Raw genomic sequence first — 24,495 nt, 5'->3', positions numbered from 1 at the left:
TACAGTCATATAAATTCCAACACTTTCTTTATTGTAGATATCAAAAGAAAAATGCAAAACAGAGAAGAAAATAGCGAAAGAGAGAGAGAGAAATGGATAGAAAGTAACTGAAAGCATACAATAATGTCTCAGATTAAGAGACTCTGGAGTAACTTATTTTTGTTTTAATCCTGAAAGACGCACTTTTGGAATTGGAATGCCAGTTCTCTTGCTTTCTTTAATTTGTATATAGTCCTGAACTGTCTACCATCATCCGTAATAATCTCTCACTCTCCAACCAGGTGTAGACTTTGCAAGTATTTTCTGGCCTTTTTCTCTTGATTTGCTTTCCAGCGAAAACAAGAGAAAATTAAAATCAGTCTAGAGGTTAATTTTACAGAGAGCTTTGCTGGTCATTTGGAGCTGATTTTTCTCGTCCTCTTCTGCCCTCACCACAGTTTGTTGCTCCTGGTCAGGCATAGGAATTTTCTATATTTCCTCAGCACGTGCTCTGGTTTGATCTGATGCCTAAAGCATGGCAGATATGTTAAGTACAGCTGCAGCAGCTGAAGAAGAAACTGCCAAACCTTCACCTGCAGTAAGACCTCTGCACATCCACTCATGGCTGATGTCTGTGGGCAGCTTATCTGGTTTCAATGAGTAGACTTCCAGAAAACTGAGGCCATTGAGGGAGATAGTCTTTATCCTTTTCATTTGCAAGTGTACTAGGGCCTGCAGCAGTTCCAAGGCTTATCTAGCTCCATCAAGGGAAGTACTAAAGCATCTGGCCCCATTGAGGTTAGGATCAGAGGTAGATGTGAGGCCCTAAAGTACTAGTTATGGCCAACATGTTGGTCTCTTAACCTGGTTCTCTGTCTTGGCCATTTCAGCTGAAGCAGATTTAGACTTAGGGAGAGCCCTATTAAGGGTGAGTAGTGGAGGCTGAGTGAGATTTTCCAGTTGGCTCCATTTATCCTATATGATGAAAGTATGGTGATGGGCACCCTGTGACAGGTTAGGGATGTATCATTTCAAGCAAGCTGTTATGTTTATGTTAAATAATCCTTAATGTCCTAGCTTAATAAAATTTATCAATCCTGGTTTTGAAACATTCAATTGACTTTGTCACAATAGATTTTTTTGTGGGGGAAACAGTTACAGATTTCTGCTACTCATTGTGTGAAAAAGTACTTTTTGACATCACCCTCATCCAAGCAGCTCTAAGTTTAAAGTAATCACTTCTTGTTCTGGATTCATCAACTAGAGGTAACAGGTTCTATTCATTAGTCTTATTTAACTCGAATAAGTTAAGTGCCCCATAGGTCATTGGTTCATTGTCTGCTGATGTTTCATCCTGAACCATTTTCTTGATGCTTCATACCAGTGATCATTTGTTGTTGCCTTAGGCTCTCAGGTTAGGGCAAGGAACCAGATCTCAGGTCTGCTTCAATTGGTAGCCCCCATGTGGAGACGCTTGTGTTGGACTGGGGTGAACAAGATCAGAAGTTACACAACACCAGTTTATAGTCAAACAGGTTTATTTGAAATCACAAGCTTTCGGAGCACTGCTCCTACATCACCTAACAAAGGAGCAGTACTCCAAAAGCTTGTGATTTCAAATAAACCTGTTGAACTGTAACCTGGTGTCATTGTGACTTCTGACCTTGCTTCTGTTGGAACAAGAATTAAACTCTTGGTTTTTGCATTGTTCTGAACCACACAGCAACCATCTAGACAACTGAGACTACCGGGCCCCTTAATCAACTTAACAATTCATTTACATCACCTCAGTGTTTCTTTTTCTGAGCTTTTCTGCTTATTAAAAGTGTGGCACAAGATCATGAAAATTAGATCATAATGGATGCTGTGATGGCTCACCTTCTATAGCATTCTCCCTAACAAGAAAATTACTCTGAAATTTCTCTCGCATTGAATCGAGCGACAGAAATACAGTTAGCGTACTGCATAACCAACATATATAGCTTACTGTTTTTTAAGGTGATGCCTCAGGTTTGTGGTTCATGACCAAAAGCTTTACACCTAGGGTTTGGCTAACACCGATCATTCTATCACTCATTTGTAATATAGATTTAGAAAATAACTATTCAAAAGTTTCATGAAAATGGCAAGGCAGCCAGTACTTTATATTCTGAGACTTAAGTGATGATTTCTAGTCCCATCTTGGTTACCAATGAAAGTACGACTGTTGGTGGTTTGCATTCTGATGAAATCTGTGGTCAAAGAAGCAGATTGCTAAATTAACAGAAGTACTTTAAAAGAATTGTATTTATTGTGGTAATGCATGTAATAAGATCAAGCATAATTAAACAATTGCTAGCTTCTATCTCTTTCCATTTAAGTAGTTTTGTAAATATGAACATCCATAAAGAGCAGCATTGCTCACCCAAGCAAGCATTTGCAATGTTAACCCCTCAGAAAGGCAAAAATGCATTGAGAAACTTGTGGTAAATACTTGTCAAAATACAGGATCTGCTGAAAAGATCATGAGGGAAAGCTGCAAATGTAGAACCAGCGAACAGACTGATTCAGGATCTCCAACAGTGAAGGGGTGAATACTGGAGAACCCCCTCACTACATCTTTTTCATCAGTTAATACCAATTTGTTTTGAAAATCATTTATGTCCTTAAAAGTGGCAATATTTAGCACACTGCAAACAGACAGGTCTGATATAAGAGTTGCATTCAAAAGAAACATTACATTTTGCTAAAACAAAAAAAAAGGGGTTCAGCATTTTTGTTAATCAAAGTCAGCTGGATGGGATGACATTCAACTGACTTCAGTCTTAACTATTGAGTCATAGCCAGAGGACCAGCTACAATGATTGATATTCCTGCTCCTGCACCATCATCTGAGATGTATCTGAATGATACATCTTTGGTCCCCTGCTATTTCTCAATTACATGTGGTCAGTTTCCACATGTATGGTAAGACACCCAGCTCTTGCCCTCCACCACTATTCTAGACACCATCTGTAAATGGGTCAGTTTTAGCATATTGTGCCTATAGGTGTTAACGAGTTTTTGAGAAGGTTTATAGCTCAGGTTGAGGCTCTGGATGTAGGTTTGCTCGCTGAGCTGGAAGGTTCGTTTTCAAACGTTTCATCACCATACTAGGTAACATCTTCAGTGGGCCTCTGGATGAACTGTAAATAGTCACACTATTTGTCTGATACTCATCAAAGGATGAGCAAATGTTGGAAAGACCAAAGCCATTGCTTTCAATTTCTGCATCAAACCTTTTTCCTTAATTTCTAACTCCATCTACAACTATCTGAGACTTATCTAAGCTGTTCATGTCTTCTAATCACTAAGATGTGTTTCTAACCACATTTTTTTGCTGTCATTACAATCTCTTATTTCTACACCTTTACCATTGCTTAACTCTGCACCTCCTTGACTACTCTGTTTCTGAAACCCTCATCTGTGTTTTTGTTATCTCTGAAGTATACCAGTGCACTCGTAGTCAGCCTCTTGTGGTCTACTCTCAATGCATGTGAGGCCAAGGTCATTCTAAACTCTGCTTCTATACTAACGCAACAAGTCTCATTTTGTCTGTTGCCCAGTGCTCTGTGATCTAGATTGGTTTGTAGTTAAGCCACACTTCACTTTTAAAATTCTTGTTCTAATTTTCAAAGCTCTTCATGGTCTCATGGCTCAATGTGCCTGTAATCTTCTTTTGCCCTGTTATTTGTTGAGATCTCTATGCTTCTCCAATCCTGGCATCTTGTTCATCCCCAATTTCAATTGCTGAACCATTTGGGAAAGTTCTGCAATCAAGAATTCCTTCAGTGAGTGTCTCCGGTTTGCCAACTCTCTTCCCTCCTTTAATATCATCCTTGAAGCCTACTTAATCTGCCCTAATATTTCCTCAAGTGATATTCCTATGAAATGCCTTGGGACATCTTACTAACTTAAGAGTTCTATATAAATACTTTGTAAAAGTCAACTATGCTATTTATATTTAGCTGGATTTATAATCGGGTTTGAAGTTTCCTTAGGTTGGCAGCTCTACTAGGATATTTTGCAAAGGTCTGCTTGCTGTCCTGCATTCAGGGTATCAATGGAATTCTTAGAGCTTTAATACACTTCATTATAATGCATCATCAGATTCACTCAGTGAGTTATACTTGCATTATATACAACAACTTATATGAAGTGCATGCCGTTGTATGCAAATATAATTCATCACTGAATGAATTTTTTTCTTCCATTCCTCCTTAGCAGGGTATAAACATCCAACTGTTGCATACAGCCATCGTGACAGATCCACTTTACACAATCTCCTGTTTATGTTCCTATTCAGTTAAGAACATTTGGCTTTTCCAAGTCATGTGATATGAGACTGACTGTTACACATAGAACAGGATGACCTGCTATTGACCGTTTAGGTTATGCAAGAATATGGTTCGCCAAGATTTAAAAAAATAGTAGGAATTTTCATTCCATTATGTATAAATGTACTTTTTTTTAAATATGAAACTCTGGCTTCTGGAAAATTTGATTTGTGAAATGGGAAAGGTGGAAGACAGAAATGCATTTTTAAAATTCTCATCTGAGTAACTACTGAAGGCAGATGCTGTACTTAATTCATTCATATCTTTTTTTCTTAATAACGTACTGTGCATTAGCTTGAAATCTCATTTTAAACATTAAAGGAAAAACAAAAATGCAATGCTGAATTTTTTTTTTTCTGGCTGCAGTAGCATAGCGAAAGGGAGAAGAATAAACTGCTTCCATTGTTTTGCGTATGTGAGAGAGACTGACTTCTAACTATATTTTCCATTAATGATTGGGTCGAGTCTGATATTCATGAAGTCCATGGCCTCTTTCTGCATAGTGGGGATTCTAAAATCTTCAAAAATGGCATTACTGGACAAGCTTCAGCTGATTGACGGACACTGGTCATTAACTGCTGTTAAAATATAACGATGTAAGGGAGATTTTGCTGACCTGGTGGTTGCTTCCTAAACTTTAACTTTTGACACTTACCGTTTGGATACACAATTAAGTCCAAAGTAATTGGCTAATCTGTGCAGAGCCAAGGTTTCCGGCTCAGATCAATGCCATTATCTATAGACACTTTCCAGGATTGCCTTTGATGGAAGATCACCATTAGATGCCATCTTTCAAAGCAAACAAAGTGATACTACAACCTGACCTCTATACATTGTAACTCCTTTGGCAAATGTATCCTTGTCCTTCTAGTTTCTATTTGTCACTGATTGTAACTTTGAATATCTTTGTACTATTTTATTATGGGCAATGAGTTGGAGCTTTAAATCAATCATTGATTGATTGACTGATTGATTGAATTCCAGAGTGTTCTGTGTAAATTTCTTCCTATACTGGGCTGGCAAGCTTATAAATTTTATATCTGTATCTATAGCTGTATCTGTGTTGCAATATGCTTTACTAATGACAAAGATTGTCTTAAGGGCTAGTTTGTATTGATTTGACAATTAGAGAAAGATTTTCTCATGGGCTTTCAGAACCTATTGTTGAACCCAAGCCTATTCTTGCCAAGAAACAGACTGGAAGAGCTATTTTCATGTTGGAGGTCTTCTCATTCGTCACTTTGTTTCCACCATCCAATTAAATATGCAAATTGGTCTCTTGACATCAGTCCTGAGAGATCAGTAAGTGGTCTACTCAGCCCTCCTCAGAGCTTCTTTTTGCCAAGGATTCTTCTTCAGAACTGTTCTAAAGAAGGGTCACTGGACTCAAAACATGAACCATGTTTTCTCTGTACATTAGCTCTGTACATTAGCTGCTGCCAGCCCAGCTAATTTTCACCAGAAATTTTGATTTTTGTTTGTTGGACTTACAGTTTAAGTGATATCCTTCAAACTAGCTGATGGACATATCGTCTGGCTGATGGACATGCTGTCTGGCTTGCAGACATACAGTCTGTGTGGCGGATCTGTAGAGCTGGATGATGGTCCTATTGTCTTAGTGATGGACCTACAGTCTAGATGATGGACCTACAGTCTGTGTGATGAACTTACAGTCTGAGTGAAATATATACTGCCTGGCTTTTAGACGTTGAACTTAGGTGATGAACCTTCGAGCAGAGTGATTGATCTATGGACTGGATGAGGTCCTGAAAGTCTGGCTAATATACCTAGCTGTAACCTTGGGTATCTGAGCTAACATTGGCCTCATGATTCTGCTCCATCAAAATGACAAATTGATAAAAGGGAAATGACAGATACAAATTGATGTTAGCCTTAAGGAAATATTTAGCGTGAGAGTTTAATGATAGAGCGAGACATATTTTCAATTGATTCAAACATGCACAGCTGTGCTTTTTTTTAGAACTAAGATACAAAATTACAGAAATAAAAGCAAAAACATTCAGATAATGGAATTCTGGGAAAAAAGTGCAGGTAATTATTGGCTGGCTGCATCTGTGGAGAGATAAACAGAGTTAACATTTTGAGTCAAATATAACTTCTCTTCAGAACAAAATTACTGAATCTGTATAAAAATAAGTAGAGGTTTGCCTGGTCTTGTAGCACTGTGTAACTCATCATAACATCAGACCACCCTTCATCTATCATCAGCTTTCTAATAATGCTTATTTTTTTGTTGTTATTATTATTGAGTAACTCTGAAAGTCATAAAACATTTACGCATTGATATCTCTAGCATGAGAATACCAGAAAATCCAAGAACTAGAATTTAGTAATTTGATAGCAGAAAATTTGGATATAACCGAAAATACGCATTTCGTTATGCTTTCCATTGAGCACTCATCAGAATGATTTGCAAGAGAAATCAATGTAAATGTATGTGAGGAGGGTGCTAATTGGTTGGTAAATACACCCCGGTAGATTCACTGAGATGCAGAATGCACCAGTTCATGATAATTGACATTTAACTGTTAAGCTTTGTTTACATTTTAAACAATGTAGGTTGATTCTAAATACTCAAGGCACTGTCCTGAGAAACAGACCAGAGAATGGGTTTCACCTATTTTGTTGAACTGAATTGGTACGCCCAGTATGTTCATATTCTTTCTGACTGTGAAGAACGGAGGCTTGATACATGAAGCTTTCAGCACATGCTAGTGTGCTATACTGCAAGCCAAACTGATAATCACAGCTTGGTTGTCAGTGCAATGTTTTGCACACTCAGGATTATTTAGCAAATGTTTACCAGCCATGCAATCACATTTAATTTTGGATACTATTGTGTATTATGTAAGTGTGGATTGGTCACATATGGTCAGTAGAGTTATAGAGTCACAGAGATGTGCTGCATGGAAACAACCACTTTGGTCCAACTACACCCACTTGCCAGCATTTGGCTCATATTGCTGTAAACTCTTCCTATTCATATACCCATCCAAAAGCCTTTTAAATGTTGTAACTGTACCGGCCTCCATTGCTTTCTTTGGCAGCTCATTCCATGTACACACCACACTCTGTGAAAAAGTTGCCCCTTCAGGTCCCTTTTATATCTTTCCTCTCTCTTACCGTAAACCTATGCCTCTTGTTTTGAATTTCCCTACCCAGGGGAAAAGACATTGTCTATTCACCCGATCCACGCCCATCATGATTTTATAAATTTCTATAAGGTCACCCCTCTGCCTCTGATGCTCCAGGGAAAATTGCCCCAGCCAATTCAGGCTCTCTCTATAGCTTAAACGCTCCAAGCCTGGCAACATCCTTGTAAATCTCTTCTGAACCCTTTCAAGTTTCACAGCGTCCTTCCTATACAGGAAGACCAGAATTGCATGCAATACTCCAAAAGTGGCCGAACCGATGTCCTGTGCAGCTCTAACATGACCTCCAACTCCTGTACTCAATGCACTGACCAGTAAAGGCAGTACCTTACTTGTTGCATGGGAGATGCTGTTTGATAAGAACCACCAGTCTTTGGGATGTATGGTCTACACACTTGGCATCACACCATTATTGAACTTCACATACAACGCCACTCAACCAGGGTTGTATTATTGTCAGTGAGTTTCTTATTTTAAATTGTGGATACATTAAAAGAGAAGTTATTAAAGGAGGCATATTCTACACACTAATTACCTTTTTCCTTTCTGTTTGTCAATCAAATTTCTATTTAAATACATGATAAAACAAAATTTGGTAATAGGATTATAATAAAGGCAACTATTCACCTACCACATTAGAATTTGGGATGGAGGTAGCAGGGAAGCTTAATGAGTTATAATTTCAGTCTTCCTCAATATATGGATGGTCTCTGTTTTTTTTCTGTAGAGATCTACTTTCAAATTCTGTCAGCCTTCACTTTGTTAACAATTGAGTCCTAATACATCATGAAGAGCTGACTATTCAGCCATACACTTGCGCATGAATTCTTCAGGTCAACAAGCGTAGCAACATCGTAAATGTCTGCAAAAAATACTGCTGCTATTTGTAGAAAAATCGTAAATAATTTCTAGAAGAACGTATTTATATCTGATTGATTGAAAATGCTGAGTAAAAGAAATCATTTAGTATTTGATTAGTGGCCAGAAGAAATTGGTTTGCAACCCAGTTATTCAAAACATCATTCAGGATAGTTGTAAGTTTATAATCTTTGAGTGGTTAGTTTATTTTGTTCTTATTCCATGCCCCAAACACTGTACCTCTGTGGTTAAAACTAAACACACATGGTCTTTTAGCAACAGTCAACAGGATGTATAAGAGTCTTGAAGAAGTTATGGACTGCAGTTGTGTTGCATGAGTGATCTAAGTGCAGATGTAGCACTGCCATGCATTACGGTGAACATTAACTCAAGTTGTTCATCAAGATGCAGCAGGATCTGTAGTGCACAAGAGAGCATTCACTCATTCGTCTGTGGTGTTCTTTTTAAAACAAATCAAAACTAGTCCTATTATTTTGCTTTCTTTTCTCTTATCACACTCTGTTTGAAATATTTGGCTTCTTTTCCCAATTCTCTCTACCTCATTTATTAGTCATAAAGTCATACAGCATGAAAACAGACCCTTCGGTCCAACCAGTCCATACCAACAATGCTTCAAAATTAAATTAGTCCCACCTGCCTGCACTTGGCCCATATCCCTCCAAATATTTCCTCTTCATGAACCTATCTAAATGCATTGTAAATGTTGTAACTGTAATTGCATTCACCACTTTCTCTGGCAGTTCATTCCACACACCAACCACCATCTGTGTAAAAACGTTGCCCTTCAGGTCCTTTTATAAATTTTTCTCCTCTTATCTTAAAAATATGCCCCCTAGTTTTGAACTCCCCTACTGTTGGGAAAAGACTCTTGTCATTCTCCTTATCTATGGCCCTCATGATTTTATAAACCCCAAAAGAGTCACCCTTCAACCTCCTGTGCTCCAGCAACGAAAATGTCCCAGTCTTTCCAGTCTACTTTTTTTATCTCAAACTCTCCATTCCCGGCAACATCCTTGTAAATCTTCTCTGAACTCTCTCCAGTTTAACATCATTGTTCCTATGGCAGGGTAACAAGAGCTGCACACAGTATTCCTGAAGAGGCCTCATCAACATCCTGTGCAACCTCAACATGACGTCTGAACTCCGATCGTCAAAGGCCTGAGCAATTAAGGCAAACACCTTCTGAACAACCCTGTCTGCCTGTGATGCAAATTTCAAAGAATTATGAATCTGAACCCCTAGGTCTTGCTGTTCGACAACACTACACAGGGCCCTACCATTAATTGTATCAGTCCTGTCTTTGTTTGTATTATCAAAATGCAATACCTCACATTTATTTAAATCAAGCTCCATCTTCCACTCCGCAGCCTATTGACTCAATTGATCAAGATCTCTTTGTAATCTTAGATAACCTTGTTCACTGTCCACTATGCCACCAATTTTGGTGTCAACCGCAAACTAACCATGCCTCTTATCGTCTCATCCAAATCATTTATATACATGACAAAGAAAAGTGGACCTAGTACCGATGCCTGAGGAACACCGCTGGTCACAGGCCTCCAGTCCGAAAACGACCCTCCACCACCACCCTCCATCTCCCACTATAAAGCCAATTTTGTATCCAATTGGCAATCTCAAAAAAGAATTTTTCCTAACCCCTCTTGGGGAGATATTTAACTCCCTCCTCTTTGCACACCCTGTCTTGTGGCCATTTTACTGCTGCTATTTTGTTGGGTATCTGAGGCTTTGCCTGATTCAGTTTGATCCTCAGAAATTTTTGTAAATCAAAATCATGTCACTTGGATAATATCATACAGTTTTGAAAGGCTACCAAGCAAAATGTAAGAACTTAAAAGTAAACTTATTTTGCTGGGAACTTCGGCTGAGGGAGGGAAATTGCAATTTCTGTTCAAATATTGAGAAAAGAATTGTGGAAAAAATAATGTTAAATGTAAATTAGGAACTCCACCAAACCTTGAGAGTGTCAGTTTTAGTAAAAGGATGGGTAAGTTTAAGACACACATGTTGGAAGACGGAACTTGAGTGTCTGCCTACATTCTGACACTATAAAGTGCAGCAACTGCCTTCCCAATCTTTTGCTGTTGCTCTAGTTTTGTTCAAAACAATGTCATCTGATTTGTCAAATGTTTCTCTGGTCAGCAACTTTTTTTAAAAAAACTTCCTTCTTTGTACATTATTTTGATAAACAAGATCAACTTCCTGATTTAGAAGGAAACTATTTTCTGTTTCTCAGGTGTTTGCAAAGGAAAAGTATCTGTTTTGTTTTTACTGTACTTTGGAACATGACAAGAGCTGCATTTATTGGAAGAGAACTGTTTAACAGCAAAATGGTTACTTGACATATTTAATGTCGTAGTTATACTCTGTCAGCTGACAATAGTTCATTCTCAAAGGATCAGCATTGACTTAATAATAGAACAGGAACGAGAAAAGCTGCTGATTGTCTTAAGAGATGCACACAGAACATTGCTCGTAAATGCTGTTATTTTAAGTACTGTCGACAGAATCACAAAAAGATCGTGAGACTGATAACAATCATGCAAATTTTACCCAACTGAATTGTACCAGTATGCATGAGCATGGTAATATGAATCTTACATATTAATGTATTCTGCACAATTGATTTCCTTTTCAATTTATTTCCTGTCTAAGTCCAGAACATGCAGACAAGAATTTTAAGTAAAGCAGAACCTATATGCCAATGAAGTGCTCAAGCCAAGAAGACCCAAAAGCCTCTGCTTTGAACCCTTGTTAGTTGACCTTGGTGCTCTGGGCGAGGGAGTGGAAAAAAATTAGCCAAGGTTAATGTTTACTATCATGATTTGGTGCCACCTTCTCTCCCCTCATCCCACTGTCTCCGCCAGAGCCAGGAAATTATTCACCTAACCTCTACTAGCCTTCAAGGTCAACTACCCTGTTCATGTTTAATGTTTGGAATTGCTTATGAATAATAGTCATTTGATTGATGTACCAGATGATTCCCAGCCCCCATGTGCTTGCTTTGCAATACTACTATTTGATTGGATGAAGAAAGTTTGGAAAATATTTTTAAAACATACTATTTAATAAGGTTTGTATGGAGATCTGAACAAAAATGAAAGGCATTTATAATTGTGTCTGATCTTTCCACATTGATGTGAGTTGCATTATATGTGTTGTGTTTGTATTGCCAGCTCTTGCAGTTTAGATGTAGACTTGTGACTGAAATCATATGGTCTGTCAGTTATATTTCAAATATCTTCATTGGATATCAGGCCCCACCTTCTTTCCCCACGGCACATCCACCTACAAACATACATAACCACCACATTCGCATTTCACACTTGAGGGAAGGTCACAGGTCCTGGTTTCAAATGTTCATAGATCTGTGTGATATTTGTTACCAACCTATATAATACAAAATTCCATTTATAATCTTGTGAGAGATCCGAAGGCCCTGGCAACAATCCCAGATTAACTGCAAACGGGTAAATAATAAATGTGATCATTCAGATGCTAAAAATATGCCATAATTTTACATTGAAACTGTCAGCTGCTCATTTTTAAGCACATGATGGAGGGCCAAATTGTGCTTGTTGTTTACAAATAGGACCAAGCCACATGCATCAATTTTGTAGTACAGGTAGTTTTGGGACAACATGCGTTTTGGCAGCGCCATTTGGCTATAACATCGCTGAAGAATTAGGGAACGGTATCTTCAAGAACACTTAACTCTGTTCGCCATAGTGCAATTCCACTGGGGATCAGTTCACATGCTTCATTCTGCACATGCTTTGGTGTCTGTGCCGAAGTCTTCCTGCCGTTCTGCCCATGCATGTTGTCAGTGCCAGTCCTCGTGCTGTTCTGCACATGCACCGATGTCAGCTGCCAGAGAGCAACTTCCTTGCATTTGTTAAATGTACTGTATTAAATTTACTTTGTTTCATTAATAAATATAGTTTCAACCTGCAATCAGGCTATGCTATACTTTGTGTTAGATTTTTGAGTGATTTTTGAGCAATTGTGAGTGATATTTTTTGCTGGTCTGCCCCTAACCCCATTTTTCCCATCAGAGCCATTGTTTCTATTGAGTGATTTTCTATTAAGCGAGTTTTTGCTGGAACGCCACTATGGTGTTATAGGAGAACCACCTGTCTGTTTCTGAGACAATAAAGGCTCTGAAATATGTCCAACTGGGTCAACTGATTCTTCAAGTACCCTGGCTATTGTCTACAACAAGCACTAGGCCAGTTTCATGAGTAAATGAGGAACCTAATGCCAATATTTCCTAAATTGGATGGCATTGACTGGAGAAAGTACTGAGCCCAACCTAATGTGCTTGGTTTTTCAGTGGTTGCTGTGGCCATGAATTGACCCAACAAAGAAGGTCAACGAATCAATCATTTTCAACGTTGGTATTCTGTCAGGAAGAGGGGTGTTCTTCCCACGTCTATAGCACTCTTCAGGATCAGGGTTTGTCCACGATAGCTATCTTCTCTCTCCCTGCCTCCCCATTCCCTCCAATGTCCTTCCCCAGTCTCCTGGGAAATCCTGAGAATCACTCTATTCACAGAGCACATCCCCTTGAAGTAGATGAACTGCCTCAGGAAGCACAGAAAACAGCTTTCCCAAATTATTAAAATGTACTTTTCCTTGGCCCCCTTGGCTCTGGCAAATGCTGCCTGTGGACCAGCTTTTATAGTTTGAATTTAAATATGGTCATGTGTAGAATAATATGAGATCACATTCCAAGCTGATAAAAGGAAAAACTGTGAAATAGTTATTTTTACCCATTTCTTTGTCTTTCCAAACAGAAGATGCTGGTATTTGCTGGGGCATCTGGGTTTCTATGATTACTGGTGGGCTTCCAGAACCTTACCAAAGTTGCTATTATTCATGACTGTGTTGATCAACTCAGTGTTAATAAGATGTTTGAGTTTAGGCAGCAACACATTTGAGTAAAAGCAAAATGCTATTGGGGATCTGAAATAAAAATAGAAAGTGCTTAAAAATGAACACAGCAGATCTGGCAGCATCAATGGAGAAAGCAACAGATGTGCTGTTCCAAGCCCAATATGGACTTCAGAACTGAAGAGAGGTGGAAATGTGATGTGTTTTATGTTGTTGAAAAAGAGAAGTTGAAGAACAAGGGAAACAAAAGTGTCAGGGAGAGGTAAGGGGTGGAACAGATTAGAGATCAATGCTGAGATTTTCTATTTTGCAGCCTACATTTGCGGGTAGGCGAGTAGATTGGTGACTGACTCAGTCTCCATACCAATGTGAAAGCTCCCCACAATTAGCATGTAAAGGCTGAACTAATGAACATCTTGCTAAATTACAGCAGCAAGTCCCCTGCCTCCCATCCATGACCTTGACAGAAGCAAATGGAGGTTATTAAAATGGAAAACAGATGGTCTGAAGTGGTTGAACTCAATTTATGAGTTTGATTTTGTGATCACCAGGCGTCCAAATGTGCAATTTTCAGTTGGTTAACAATGAAGAATACGAACTGCTCAGCCTTTACCTTCTATTTATGTTTTAATACATTTGTGAAGGCCCTCGCATTGTTGATGATGATTCATTTTCTGTATCCATTTAAGGCTGAGAGTAATTGTAGTGTACCAGCTCAGAAATGGAGCCTGAAACAGAAGAGTCCAAGACAACGTTCAGGGTAGCTAAATGTTCTTATCACATTAGGCTCAAACATAGCAGCTCCAGAGTTGGTTGATGCCCTTTGGACTTGTATTTAGCAGGTAAACCCATTCTCCCACCAACACTGGTTTAATCTTCCACTCACCTTGTTCGCTCCCATTTTGATCTTTTTTATTGTTACATGCCTCTAGTGGGCTGTATTGTAATTTGTTCACTGGTGATGAGATAATTTGGCGGTGAGTTTATTTTTAAATATATATAAAAGGATGCTTTCTACCCCAGTGGGTATAAATTCTAGACTGGGAAAGGAACCACAGAGAAAGATGGAAACTTTTTTTGTGCTAAACTATGGACTTACAATAAATGCCTTTAAATCTCTGAGAATCTTTAACTCCATTAATCAATGAATATTGATATTTCAAACCCCCGGACATCCAGGTCCTTGCAACTTCTGAGTTTGCTGCACAAAGTGGGCAAGTTGGTAATGTGCTCAGCAAGCCACTTTGATGCATCCTGTGTTCAATGCGTGCAATGTTGCTTGTACTTTCTGTATTCAAACTGGTTTCAAGAAAGCTGCCTTGCAGTGAGTATATAATGGCGGAGGTCATATGGCTGTGGCAAGCCAGGTGCACATGACTGCACACTATGCAAACAAAGGTTAAGAAGTGAAGCCCCACTTTTGGTAGATTTTCACACACTTGGCATACATGACCTTCAAGGTGTTTTTGTCTTTTGATGGTACACATGAAGGTGGCTTTTCCTTTAATGTCTTCTAGTAGAAATTATGTTCTTTCTGGTTCTTTTTTAAACTTTCACAGCTAAGCCTGTTGATTTGTACTTTTACTTTAGACACCTCTTTCCTTTAGTTTCTGGCTCACTCTGTTTCTCTGTTCAGTGTCACCTGTAAAACACTGCAAATCTACATGCTTAAATCTGGCATGTTTAAGGTTACTAGCTTTTGACTCGTTTCTGCCATTTGTTCTGCTTGAACTCAAGCCAGGAACTCCAGTCCAGCCTTCCATCCAGCATTCAAATTTTGGCTGCAAAACGGCCTTTGAAGGTTGTTTACAAAAGGCACGTCTAGTTTTTCTCAGAGTGTGGAGATGTACATGGACATCATAAGATCCATTTTCTAAATTTGTAAGCACAATGAAAACTTTCACACATTGTAGTAAATTTTCAAGGCTCACTTCACAATCTTCAGATTTCAATTTGTCACAACTTCTTTCAGTATAAATGCATTGGTCAGGAACATAATATTGGGAAGTTTAAAACAGAGGAAACACATTTCCAATGATAAGGGTTCCAATTTCTGGGAAACAATAGCAAGTCCTTTATTATTTATATTAGGGCACCTTTATCCCTTATAACATGTAAAGTACTGCAAACAAATAGTGGTGGAGAAATTATGTGATGTTATCAGGCTTACATCATGCCTGATGAATAATTGATTAGTAGTTACTCAGAACTGACTAATGCAAGCATCATTACAACTATGTGGGAATAGTACAGTCAAAATTCTTTTCTGCACAGATGCCATTATAATGCAAATGTAGATAGTAATAGATTCCTGGTGAATAAAGAGTAACTCTGTATTGGCTGCAAAGTATATCCAAACTTTGACTGACTCCTTCCTCCATGTTTCCAGTCATAGTAAACCAATACAAAAGCAAGGCTATAATTACCTAATCTAAGAAATGACTTCAAATATGTATTCATTCAGTTGAAGGGCTTTATATACTGCTGCTTGTTCAATTCTATTATGTGTGCTTCAGTGCTATATTTGAAAATAATGTAACATTTACTTACTCAAAGAATAGTGCAGATGCTGAAAGTCTAAAAACAAAGTACAATAAATTGGAAATATTCAATAAGTCAGACAGCACCGCTAGAAAGCAGAGGAAATTCAACCTTAATTTCATTCGGTCACAGAGTCTGGGCAAGAGTGACAAGATCAGCACTAATTCTTTATCCTTAACTATTTTTCTAAACAATCTGTTCAGAGATGTCATTACACAGCTCTGGAGCAAGTGGGATTTGAACATGGGCCTCCCAGAACAAGGGCAGGGACATACCACTAGGTCACATGAGAGTTCAAGAAATATGGTATGCTTCACAAATTTCCATGTCACCCTTGTGCATGGAGCATGTGAATCATCTATATCATTCCAATTTTAGGGTATGTATTTCCCAAAACGTGCCATTGGGTCACCTTCTTGAAATACAGCTGTCCGTGTGGTGTAGAAGCACCCAAAGTGCTGTTAGAAAGGACACTCCAGGATTTTGACCCAGGGTCTGAGAAAGGGTGGTGACATATTTCCAAATTAGAGTGTTATGTGACTTGTGGCATTGTGGCTCAGTGGTTAGCACTGCTGCCTCACAGTGCCAGGGAGGGGTTCGATTCCTGCCTTGGGCGGCTGTCTGCGTGGAGTTTGCACATTCTCCCCATGTCTGCGTGTATTTCCTCCAGGTGCTCCGGTTTCCTCCCACAATCCAATGATGTGCAGGTTAGGTGAATTGGTCATGCTAAATTGCCCATAGTGTTCAGGAATATGTAGGTTAGGTGCATATAGAGTCAGGGGTACATAAAGAGTAATAGGGTAGGGGAATAAGTCTGGGTGGGTTACTCTTCAGAGGGTCGGTGTGGACCTGTTGAGTGACTGGGCCTGCTTCCACACTGTAGGGATTCTATGATTGCAAGTGGCAGTGGGCCCATGCTCCTGCAGCCCTGTCCTCCTTGATGGTAAAGGTTGTGAGTGGGCAGTTTTTTTTAGATTACTTATAGTGTGGAAACAGGCCCTTCAGCCCAACAAGTCCACACCGACCCTCGTGTTGTTGAAAGAGCTTTGGCAAGATGATGTGTATCTTCTGAATGGCAAACACTGCTGATGTTGTGTATTAGTAGTGAAGTGGATGGATATTTAAGGTGGTAGATGGATTGTCATCAAATGAACAGCTTTCATAAAGTTAGTATTAAGCTTCTTGAGTAATGTTGGAGTTGCCTTTATCCAGGAGAAAGTGAGGACTGCAGATGATGGAGATCTGCGCTTTTGCCCGAAGCATAGATTCTCCTGCTCCTCGGATGCTGGCTGACCTGCTTTTCCAGCACCACACTCTTGACACTTGCCTTTATTCAGTCAAATGAAACTATTCCGAACAGAATAGCACCAGTAGATGGGGATGTCAGAAGAAGCAGCAGAAAACAGAATTATTGTGCAATGAAACAGCAATACTGTATGTTGTTCAGTATTAAATTTTAAGCTGTCCTTAGCTGTTCTCGAGTCTCAAGAATCCAAACACCAGAGACTTTGTGGTAAGTGGAGCATATAAGTTGCAGGGTATTCCGATGGAAATGGACACTATCACAAGTGGAACTGAACTACTTCTTTGGTGACCAACTCGCCACAGGCATCTACTACAAACCCACCAACTCCCACAGCTACCTGGACTATACCTTCTCTAACCCTGCTTCCTGTAAAAACGCCATCCCTTATTCCCAACTCCTTCACCTCCACTGCATCTGTTCCCAGGATGACCAATTCCACTATAGAAAATCTCAGAGGGATTAATATGGATTTCACCAGTTTCCTCATTTCCCCTCCCCCCACCTTATCCCAGTCCCAAGCTTCCAAATTGACACCACCCTCTTGACCTGTCCATCGTCTTTCCCATCTATCTACTCCACCCTAATCTCTGACCGATTACCTTCTCTCCCTTCTTCATCTACCTCCTGCATTCTCAGCTATCTTCCTCTCAGCCTCACCCCACTTCCATTTTATCTCTCAGTCTTGGCCCATAAGCCTCATTCCTGATGAAGAGCTTATGCCCAAAATGTCAATTCTCCTGCCCCTCGGATGCTGCCTGACCTGCTGTGCTTTTCCAGCACCACGGACATCTAACATCTGGTAAGATTGACCTTTTTGGATTTTACAGGGGTTGGTGAGAATGTCACAAAAATTTAACAGTGTACAGGCTGAAAGCTGGCAAATCGGAACTGGTTTCCTGGGTTCTGAATTAAAACAGCAAGTGTTAAAGTGCCTGCAAAAAAACAGATAAATACAGTGATGGAGAGCTGTAGTTTCTTTCCTAGATCAGTGATCAATATAATTTCCAATGGCGTCCTGTTTTGTATTCATTTTGTGCTGGAACGGTGTTTATAAAGAAATTCCAATGCAGTAATGATGCATAAGTCATTTTAATGAGCGATATATTCACAATTTGCACAACTGCTGTGCAACGTCTCCTTTAAGACTACGAAGTTGAAAGATTTAAACTAAAGGAAATTGTGCAGTGTGTGTTGAACCACTTTTACCACATGTGTTATGTCCAAAACCATGTGACAGTACTTTCGAAAGAACACTGTTAGTCTTTCATCTGTCGAAGAAAAAGTTTTATACAATTACATTTAATATTGATACTTTCCATTTGCACCATGTCTGTAATTATAGACATTCTGAACTGATCTATTTTCTAACACTTTTGAAAAGAGAAATTACTCATTTGTAACAGGCAGATGATTCCTTTTTTTTTTGAAAAAAACCTTTTTATTGCAATTTTTCTCTATTCCACTTTGCTTCATAATTATGAATCACACTGGAGCATGGAATCACAGTTACAGAGTCCTAAAGTCATACAGTACAAAAAACAGACCATTTAATCCAGTCAGTCCATATGACCATAATACCAAACTAAACAAGTCTCAGCTGTCTGAGCTTGGCCCATATCTCTCCAAACATTTCTTATTCATGTAAATCAGTTGTAGCAATTGATTCCTAATCTGCCCTTATTTCTTGAATGAACCGTAACCTGTTCCCACTTTCTCACCATGCCATTTGATCCCTTCAACACAAAAAACTGTATATATCTCCATCTTGAAAACATTCAATGTTTTGGTCTTAGCCACTTTCTGTGGCAGAGAATTCCACAGGCTCATCACTCACAGTCCTAAATGGCCTACCCATATTCAAAGTTTGTGAGAAGATTTGTAGCTCGGGTGCTCGTTGTTGTGGTTCTGTTCGCTGAGCTGGGAAATTGTGTTGCAGACATTTCGTCCCCTGTCTAGGTGACATCCTCAGTGCTTGGGAGCCTCCTGTGAAGCGCTTCTGTGATCTTTCCTCCGGCGTTTGTAGTGGTTTGAATCTGCCGCTTCCGGTTGTCAGTTCCAGCTGTCCATTGCAGTTGTCGGTATTTTGGGTCCAGATCGAAGTGTTTATTGATTGAATCTGTGGATGAGTGCCATGCCTCTAGGAATTCCCTGGCTGTTCTCTGTTTGGCTTGTCCTATAATAGTAGTGTTGTCCCAGTCAAATTCATGTTGCCACACATGCAGATGACAAGCAACATGAATTCGACTGGGACAACACTACTATTATAGGACAAGCCAAACAGAGAACAGCCAGGAAATTCCTAGAGGCATGGCACTCACCCACAGATTCAATCAATAAACTCTTCGATCTGGACCCAATATACCGACCACTGCAACGGACAGCTGGAACTGACAACCGGAAGCGGCAGATTCAAACCACTACAAACGCCGGAGGAAAGATCACAGAAGTACTTCACAGGAGGCTCCCAAGCACTGAGGATGTCACCTAGACAGGGGACGAAACGTCTGCAACACAAATTCCCAGCTCAGTGAACTGGGCCTACCCATATCCTTAAACAGTGACCCCTGGTTCTAGACTCCCCGGTGTTCAGGACCATCCATTCTGAGTTTACCCTGTCTATTTCTGCTCGAATTTTGTGTGTTTCTGTGAGGTCCACCCCCACCCCTTATTCTTCCAAACTCCAATGAATATAATCCTAACTGATCCAGTCTCTATTCATATTTTAGTCCCTCCATCCCAGGAATCAGTCTGGTAAATCTTTATTGGACTGGCTCCATAAGCAGAACACCCCTCCTCAGACATGGAGACCAAAATAGCACAGAAAACTCCAGGTGTGGTCTCACCAAAGCCCTGTATAATTGCAGGAAAACATCCCTGCTCCTGTACTCAAATCCTCTCGCTATGAAGGCAAACATCCCATCTGCTTTCTTCACCGACTGCTGCTCCTGCATTCTTGCTTTCTGTGACTGGTGTGTGAGGCTACCCAGGTCCTGTTGTACTTTGCACTTTTCCAAAGTACTGCCAATTAATAATAATCTGCTTTCCTATTTTTGCTACCAAAGTGGATAACCTCACATTTATCCGCATTATACTTCATCTACCATGTAATGCCCACTCACTCAACTTGTCTAAATCATACTGAAGGACCTTTGCATCCTCCTCACTGCTCATGCTCCCACTCACCTTTGTTCATCTGCAAGCTTCAAAATGTTACATTTAATTCCCCCATCAAATCATAATATCATGGATGAATAGGATACAAACACTGATCCCTGCAGTATCCCATTAGATTCTGCCTGCCACCTGGAAAAAGACCCGCTTATATCTATTTTTTATTTCTTGTCTGCCAATCAGTTCTCTATCTATGTTAATACACTACCCCAAATCCCTTGCATTCTAATTTTATATACCAATTTCTTCTGCAGGATATTATCAAAAGCCTTCTTGCAGTCCAAGTAAACCACCACTGCTGCTCCCCCCTTATCAACTCTCCCAGTTATGTCTGCCCAAAATGCCAGAAGTTTTGTCAAGCATGTTATCCCTTTCATACACTGATTCTTCTAACCCTGTCACTGTTTTCTAAAACTCATCAGCATAGTTCGCAAGTGAAGGATTACCAATAAGATGAGGAACACAAAAGGTCTTCCAGTGAGACTCGAGCCTGTTAAGAGTGGCAAAGACAATCTGTGCTCTTGCAATAGTGCTGAAGTCTGACTGCCTTCTGTTTTTCTCCAGGCCTGGAGGAAGCGTTGGTTTGTGCTACGCAGTGGTCGATTGAGTGGCAACCCAGATGTCCTTGAATACTACAAAAACCACCACTCCAAGAAACCTCTCCGTATGATAAACCTCACTGAATGTGAAAACATTGAAGCTGGCTTAAAGCTCAGTAAAAAAGAATTCCAGAACAGCTACATCTTTGAAGTTAAGACTCCGGCTCGTACATTTTACTTGGTGGCTAAAACGCAGGATGAAATGAACAGCTGGGTACGCCACATCAGTCTAATCTGTGGCTTTGGTTCCAGCGATGATGGAACAGGTACAACTTAAAATAATTACTGTATTACCTGCCTTAGTTTCCCTAGGGTAAGAGGGTTGGCTTGGGCAATTTCTTTGATGCAATTTTATTGGTTAAAAAAAGAAGAAATTGACATGTATTTCATTCTCTGGTGAACTAGGGACTGGGCTGTAGCCAGCCAGATTCTTTTTGACCTCTCTGACAGCTATCAAGAATGGCTGAACATGGAACATGATCAAAACACAAATGGCAACACGCCCTTCTAGCCACAGATCAACCCTTGCAGAATTGATATAATTCATAGAGTTTTCTTTTTGAAGTTGCACTTCAGTACATTATTATACACATGAATTTTTGAACTGGCCTCTCATCCAACACACATACACCTTCAGAGTGTCTGACTCATTCCTCTTCTACTATTTAGCAACCTCCATTTGATTTTTAATAAGATAATTAATGCAGTATAGTTATGACTGTGAAGATGCTCTACTGCTGGTGAAATTCCCGTTCTGAAAGATTGAGTTTTTAGAGTGTTGTGATTTAAGACAAATATCTAATTTGGAAGCTATCAGGTAGGTACATCTGCACAAGGTGGAATCATTTGTCTAATTTCCAGACTTACTTGCATATAGAAACTCAATACAAACATGTTGAATTTGAAAATAATATTTAATGAGGAGAACCCAAATGATTCTAGGTATACAACTGTGGACTGAATTGGTTTCATGTAGTAATGTGCTAAACAATACGGGCAAGTGCTGCACATAGAAAGGAAATGGGTGGCATACATGCTATATAAATAATGTCAAATGTTTTGGGCAGCACGGTGGCTCAGTGATTAGCACTGCTGCCTCACAACGCCAAAGACCTGGGTTTGATTCCCTCCCAGGATGACTGACTGTGTGGATTTTGCACATTCTCCTCATTTCTCCATGGGTTTCCTCCCACAATCCAAAGATGTGCAGGTTAAGTGACTTGGCCAGGCTAAATTGCCATTGTGTGAGGCATATTAGTCAGGGGTAAATATAGTTTTGGCGGAATGCGTCTGGATGGGTTACTAATCGAAGGGTTGGTGCGGACTTGTTGGGCTAAATGGCCTGTTTCCACATTGTCGGTAATCTAATCTAAAAAATTCTTAAGGAAGAAGTTGAAGATCTGGAATCTTAGTAGACTTGATACTCAATGTGTGCAACCATTGTAAAACAGTAAAGAAAGGAAATGCTCAATTACATACCCAAACCTGTAGAATACAGTCAAAGGTGATCTTTATGAAATTCTGAGATGTTTTGTAGTTCAATCAAACCTTTAATATTGCATTCAGTTCAATTCACTGTAAATACATGGGAAAGAATGAAACTGCAAACCATTTAATGAACAGTTATGAAGCTGATCTGTTCAGAAGAAATGACTTTAGGGTGACCTTCAGGGAAATATAAAATTTTGAACTGCATGAAAGGGGTCATAATTAAAATTTAGTACACATTAATTTGCAAGTCAAGGTGGCAGAGATATGATTTCAATTTATTAAAGTGCAAATTCATTTCTAATATCAGCAAGTTTTTCAATTAAAGAGCAATAACATATGACGTGAAGTTTCAAGTGGCAAAGTGGACATGAAAATTCTGAAATCATATGTAGAAATGATACACTATTGACAGGAAATTGTCAATTGGATCTTTTAAGAAAGAAAGATATGAGAGCTGAATATTGTTTCTGATTTGTATTTCTCTTGCAATCTTGTGAAGACCATAATTTGACCATCCATAAAGAAAGCCAACCTTTTACGTCCATACAATGAATCCAATCGTGAGGATCATTTCTGGATTTTTCTTTTCAATCTGATTCCAGAGAAGCCGATATTGTTAAGGATAATCTTTTGACAAGATAGAAGCATCTCTCCAGGCTTTAGACATTTCAAATTGCTTCCTTTATAATTGTGGATAGCAGTCTTGTGATTTATTCCACCCTGATAATTACAGTTCTACCTACTTATTCTGACATTTCAGGGATTGTACTAATTTTATCAAAATAAGCAGCTTGCTTTGAATTGATGTAGAAATGTCTAGAAATCATGAATCAGTAGGCTGGAGTCTCAATCCTGACTGTATTTGTTATCCACACAGATCAAGTAACATTATTCAACAAAGAAAAAGTGAGATGTTGCAAACTGTAAAAGTAAATAGGGCATTATAAAAGTTCTTATTATAGCAAATAGATTTGAAGCTTCTTAAAAAGTCCTGGTGCCCAGTTTTGACTGGTTCTCATTGTTCTGCTCTGATTAGTTATCCATAGCATTGCCTTTGTTGCCTGTGATCTCTGACACCTGCAATGTGAACCTGTCACCATAGTGAACACTTACAGTTCAAAGTCACACAACACCAGGTTATAGTCAAACAGGTTTAATTGGAAGAAACTAGCTTTCGGAGCGCTGCTCCTTCATCAGGTGGTTCATCAAATCACTGATAGTTCAGTTGTTTTTACTGGTGCGGCTGTACTAAGTGGTCTACTTCTAGTTATTCCATTACCACAGGCAGCCAATCTGGCTGGATCTCTTCATCTTCTGCTTCAAAGCTAACCTGCCAAAGATAATCCTAGAGTACCGGCTACATTGGTCCTTTCTGCACAAAACAAGATTGAGAGAGGAAACATCCCACCCAACAGAGCCATTCCTTGACAAAGTCACTGTCCACCTAATTTTTACTTTGGTTCGGTAGAGGTGAGATAGGGTTGGAGCTACTGCTTCCGGAGATAGACCCAAGGTATAAACTGAGGCAAATAGATGGGTTTGAATGGTCACCTCCACATACTGGACTTTCAGACCATTTTTAATCATGAATGTCAGACTCCAACATCTTCAATGTCCTCCCATGGCCCCACATGCTCTTTCCATTTGTACTCCACAGCATGTCTTGATTCCTTATGTTCTCAGCACACCCCCTCCCCTCCCGCCCTGCACTCTCCATTACCACTCATTTAATATTCACGGAGTTCAGGATCCATGTTTTTGAAATGGTTATTAACAAATAAAATAGTTACAAACTAATAGAGCTGCAATTATTCACACTGAAGAGTCCTTAGAAGCCATGTGGAGATGAAAATAATTTAGGCTTCGAACAACCTACTCGAGATATCACTCATACAGATATGATATTGAGGTAAAACTCTCATGAAACCTATTCAAAGATTTTAAATACTATCAAGTAGTTAATCTGTAACAAAAATAAATGTCTACTCAGTTACTATAGTGAGGAACAACTAATCTTTTAGTAGCTTCTTAGAATGGGCCATTCAAAATGTGAATTGCTGAGATGCGATTTCAGAGCCTCTGAAACCCAA

The 24,495-nt window shown here is 39.4% G+C and overlaps 1 protein-coding gene and 1 pseudogene across 2 annotated transcripts in view; one reads left to right on the top strand and one right to left on the bottom strand.

The window, feature by feature from the left end:
- gab3 (GRB2 associated binding protein 3) overlaps window positions 1-24,495 on the top strand; it is a 135,290-nt gene that overhangs the window by 52,721 nt on the left and 58,074 nt on the right. For both annotated transcript variants that reach the window (XM_072595285.1, XM_072595284.1), the window contains exon 2: window positions 20,880-21,180. In XM_072595285.1, the coding sequence (XP_072451386.1) occupies window positions 20,880-21,180 (301 nt within the window). The remainder of the gene's footprint in view (window positions 1-20,879; window positions 21,181-24,495) is intronic.
- On the bottom strand, window positions 16,136-16,235 carry LOC140496128 (U6 spliceosomal RNA; annotated as a pseudogene).

Source organism: Chiloscyllium punctatum, chromosome 25 (genome assembly GCF_047496795.1).
Source record: "Chiloscyllium punctatum isolate Juve2018m chromosome 25, sChiPun1.3, whole genome shotgun sequence".
NCBI classification, from domain to species: domain Eukaryota; kingdom Metazoa; phylum Chordata; class Chondrichthyes; order Orectolobiformes; family Hemiscylliidae; genus Chiloscyllium; species Chiloscyllium punctatum.
The sequence above is the reverse complement of the archived record's forward strand: the minus strand, read 5'-3'. Positions and strand labels throughout refer to the sequence as shown.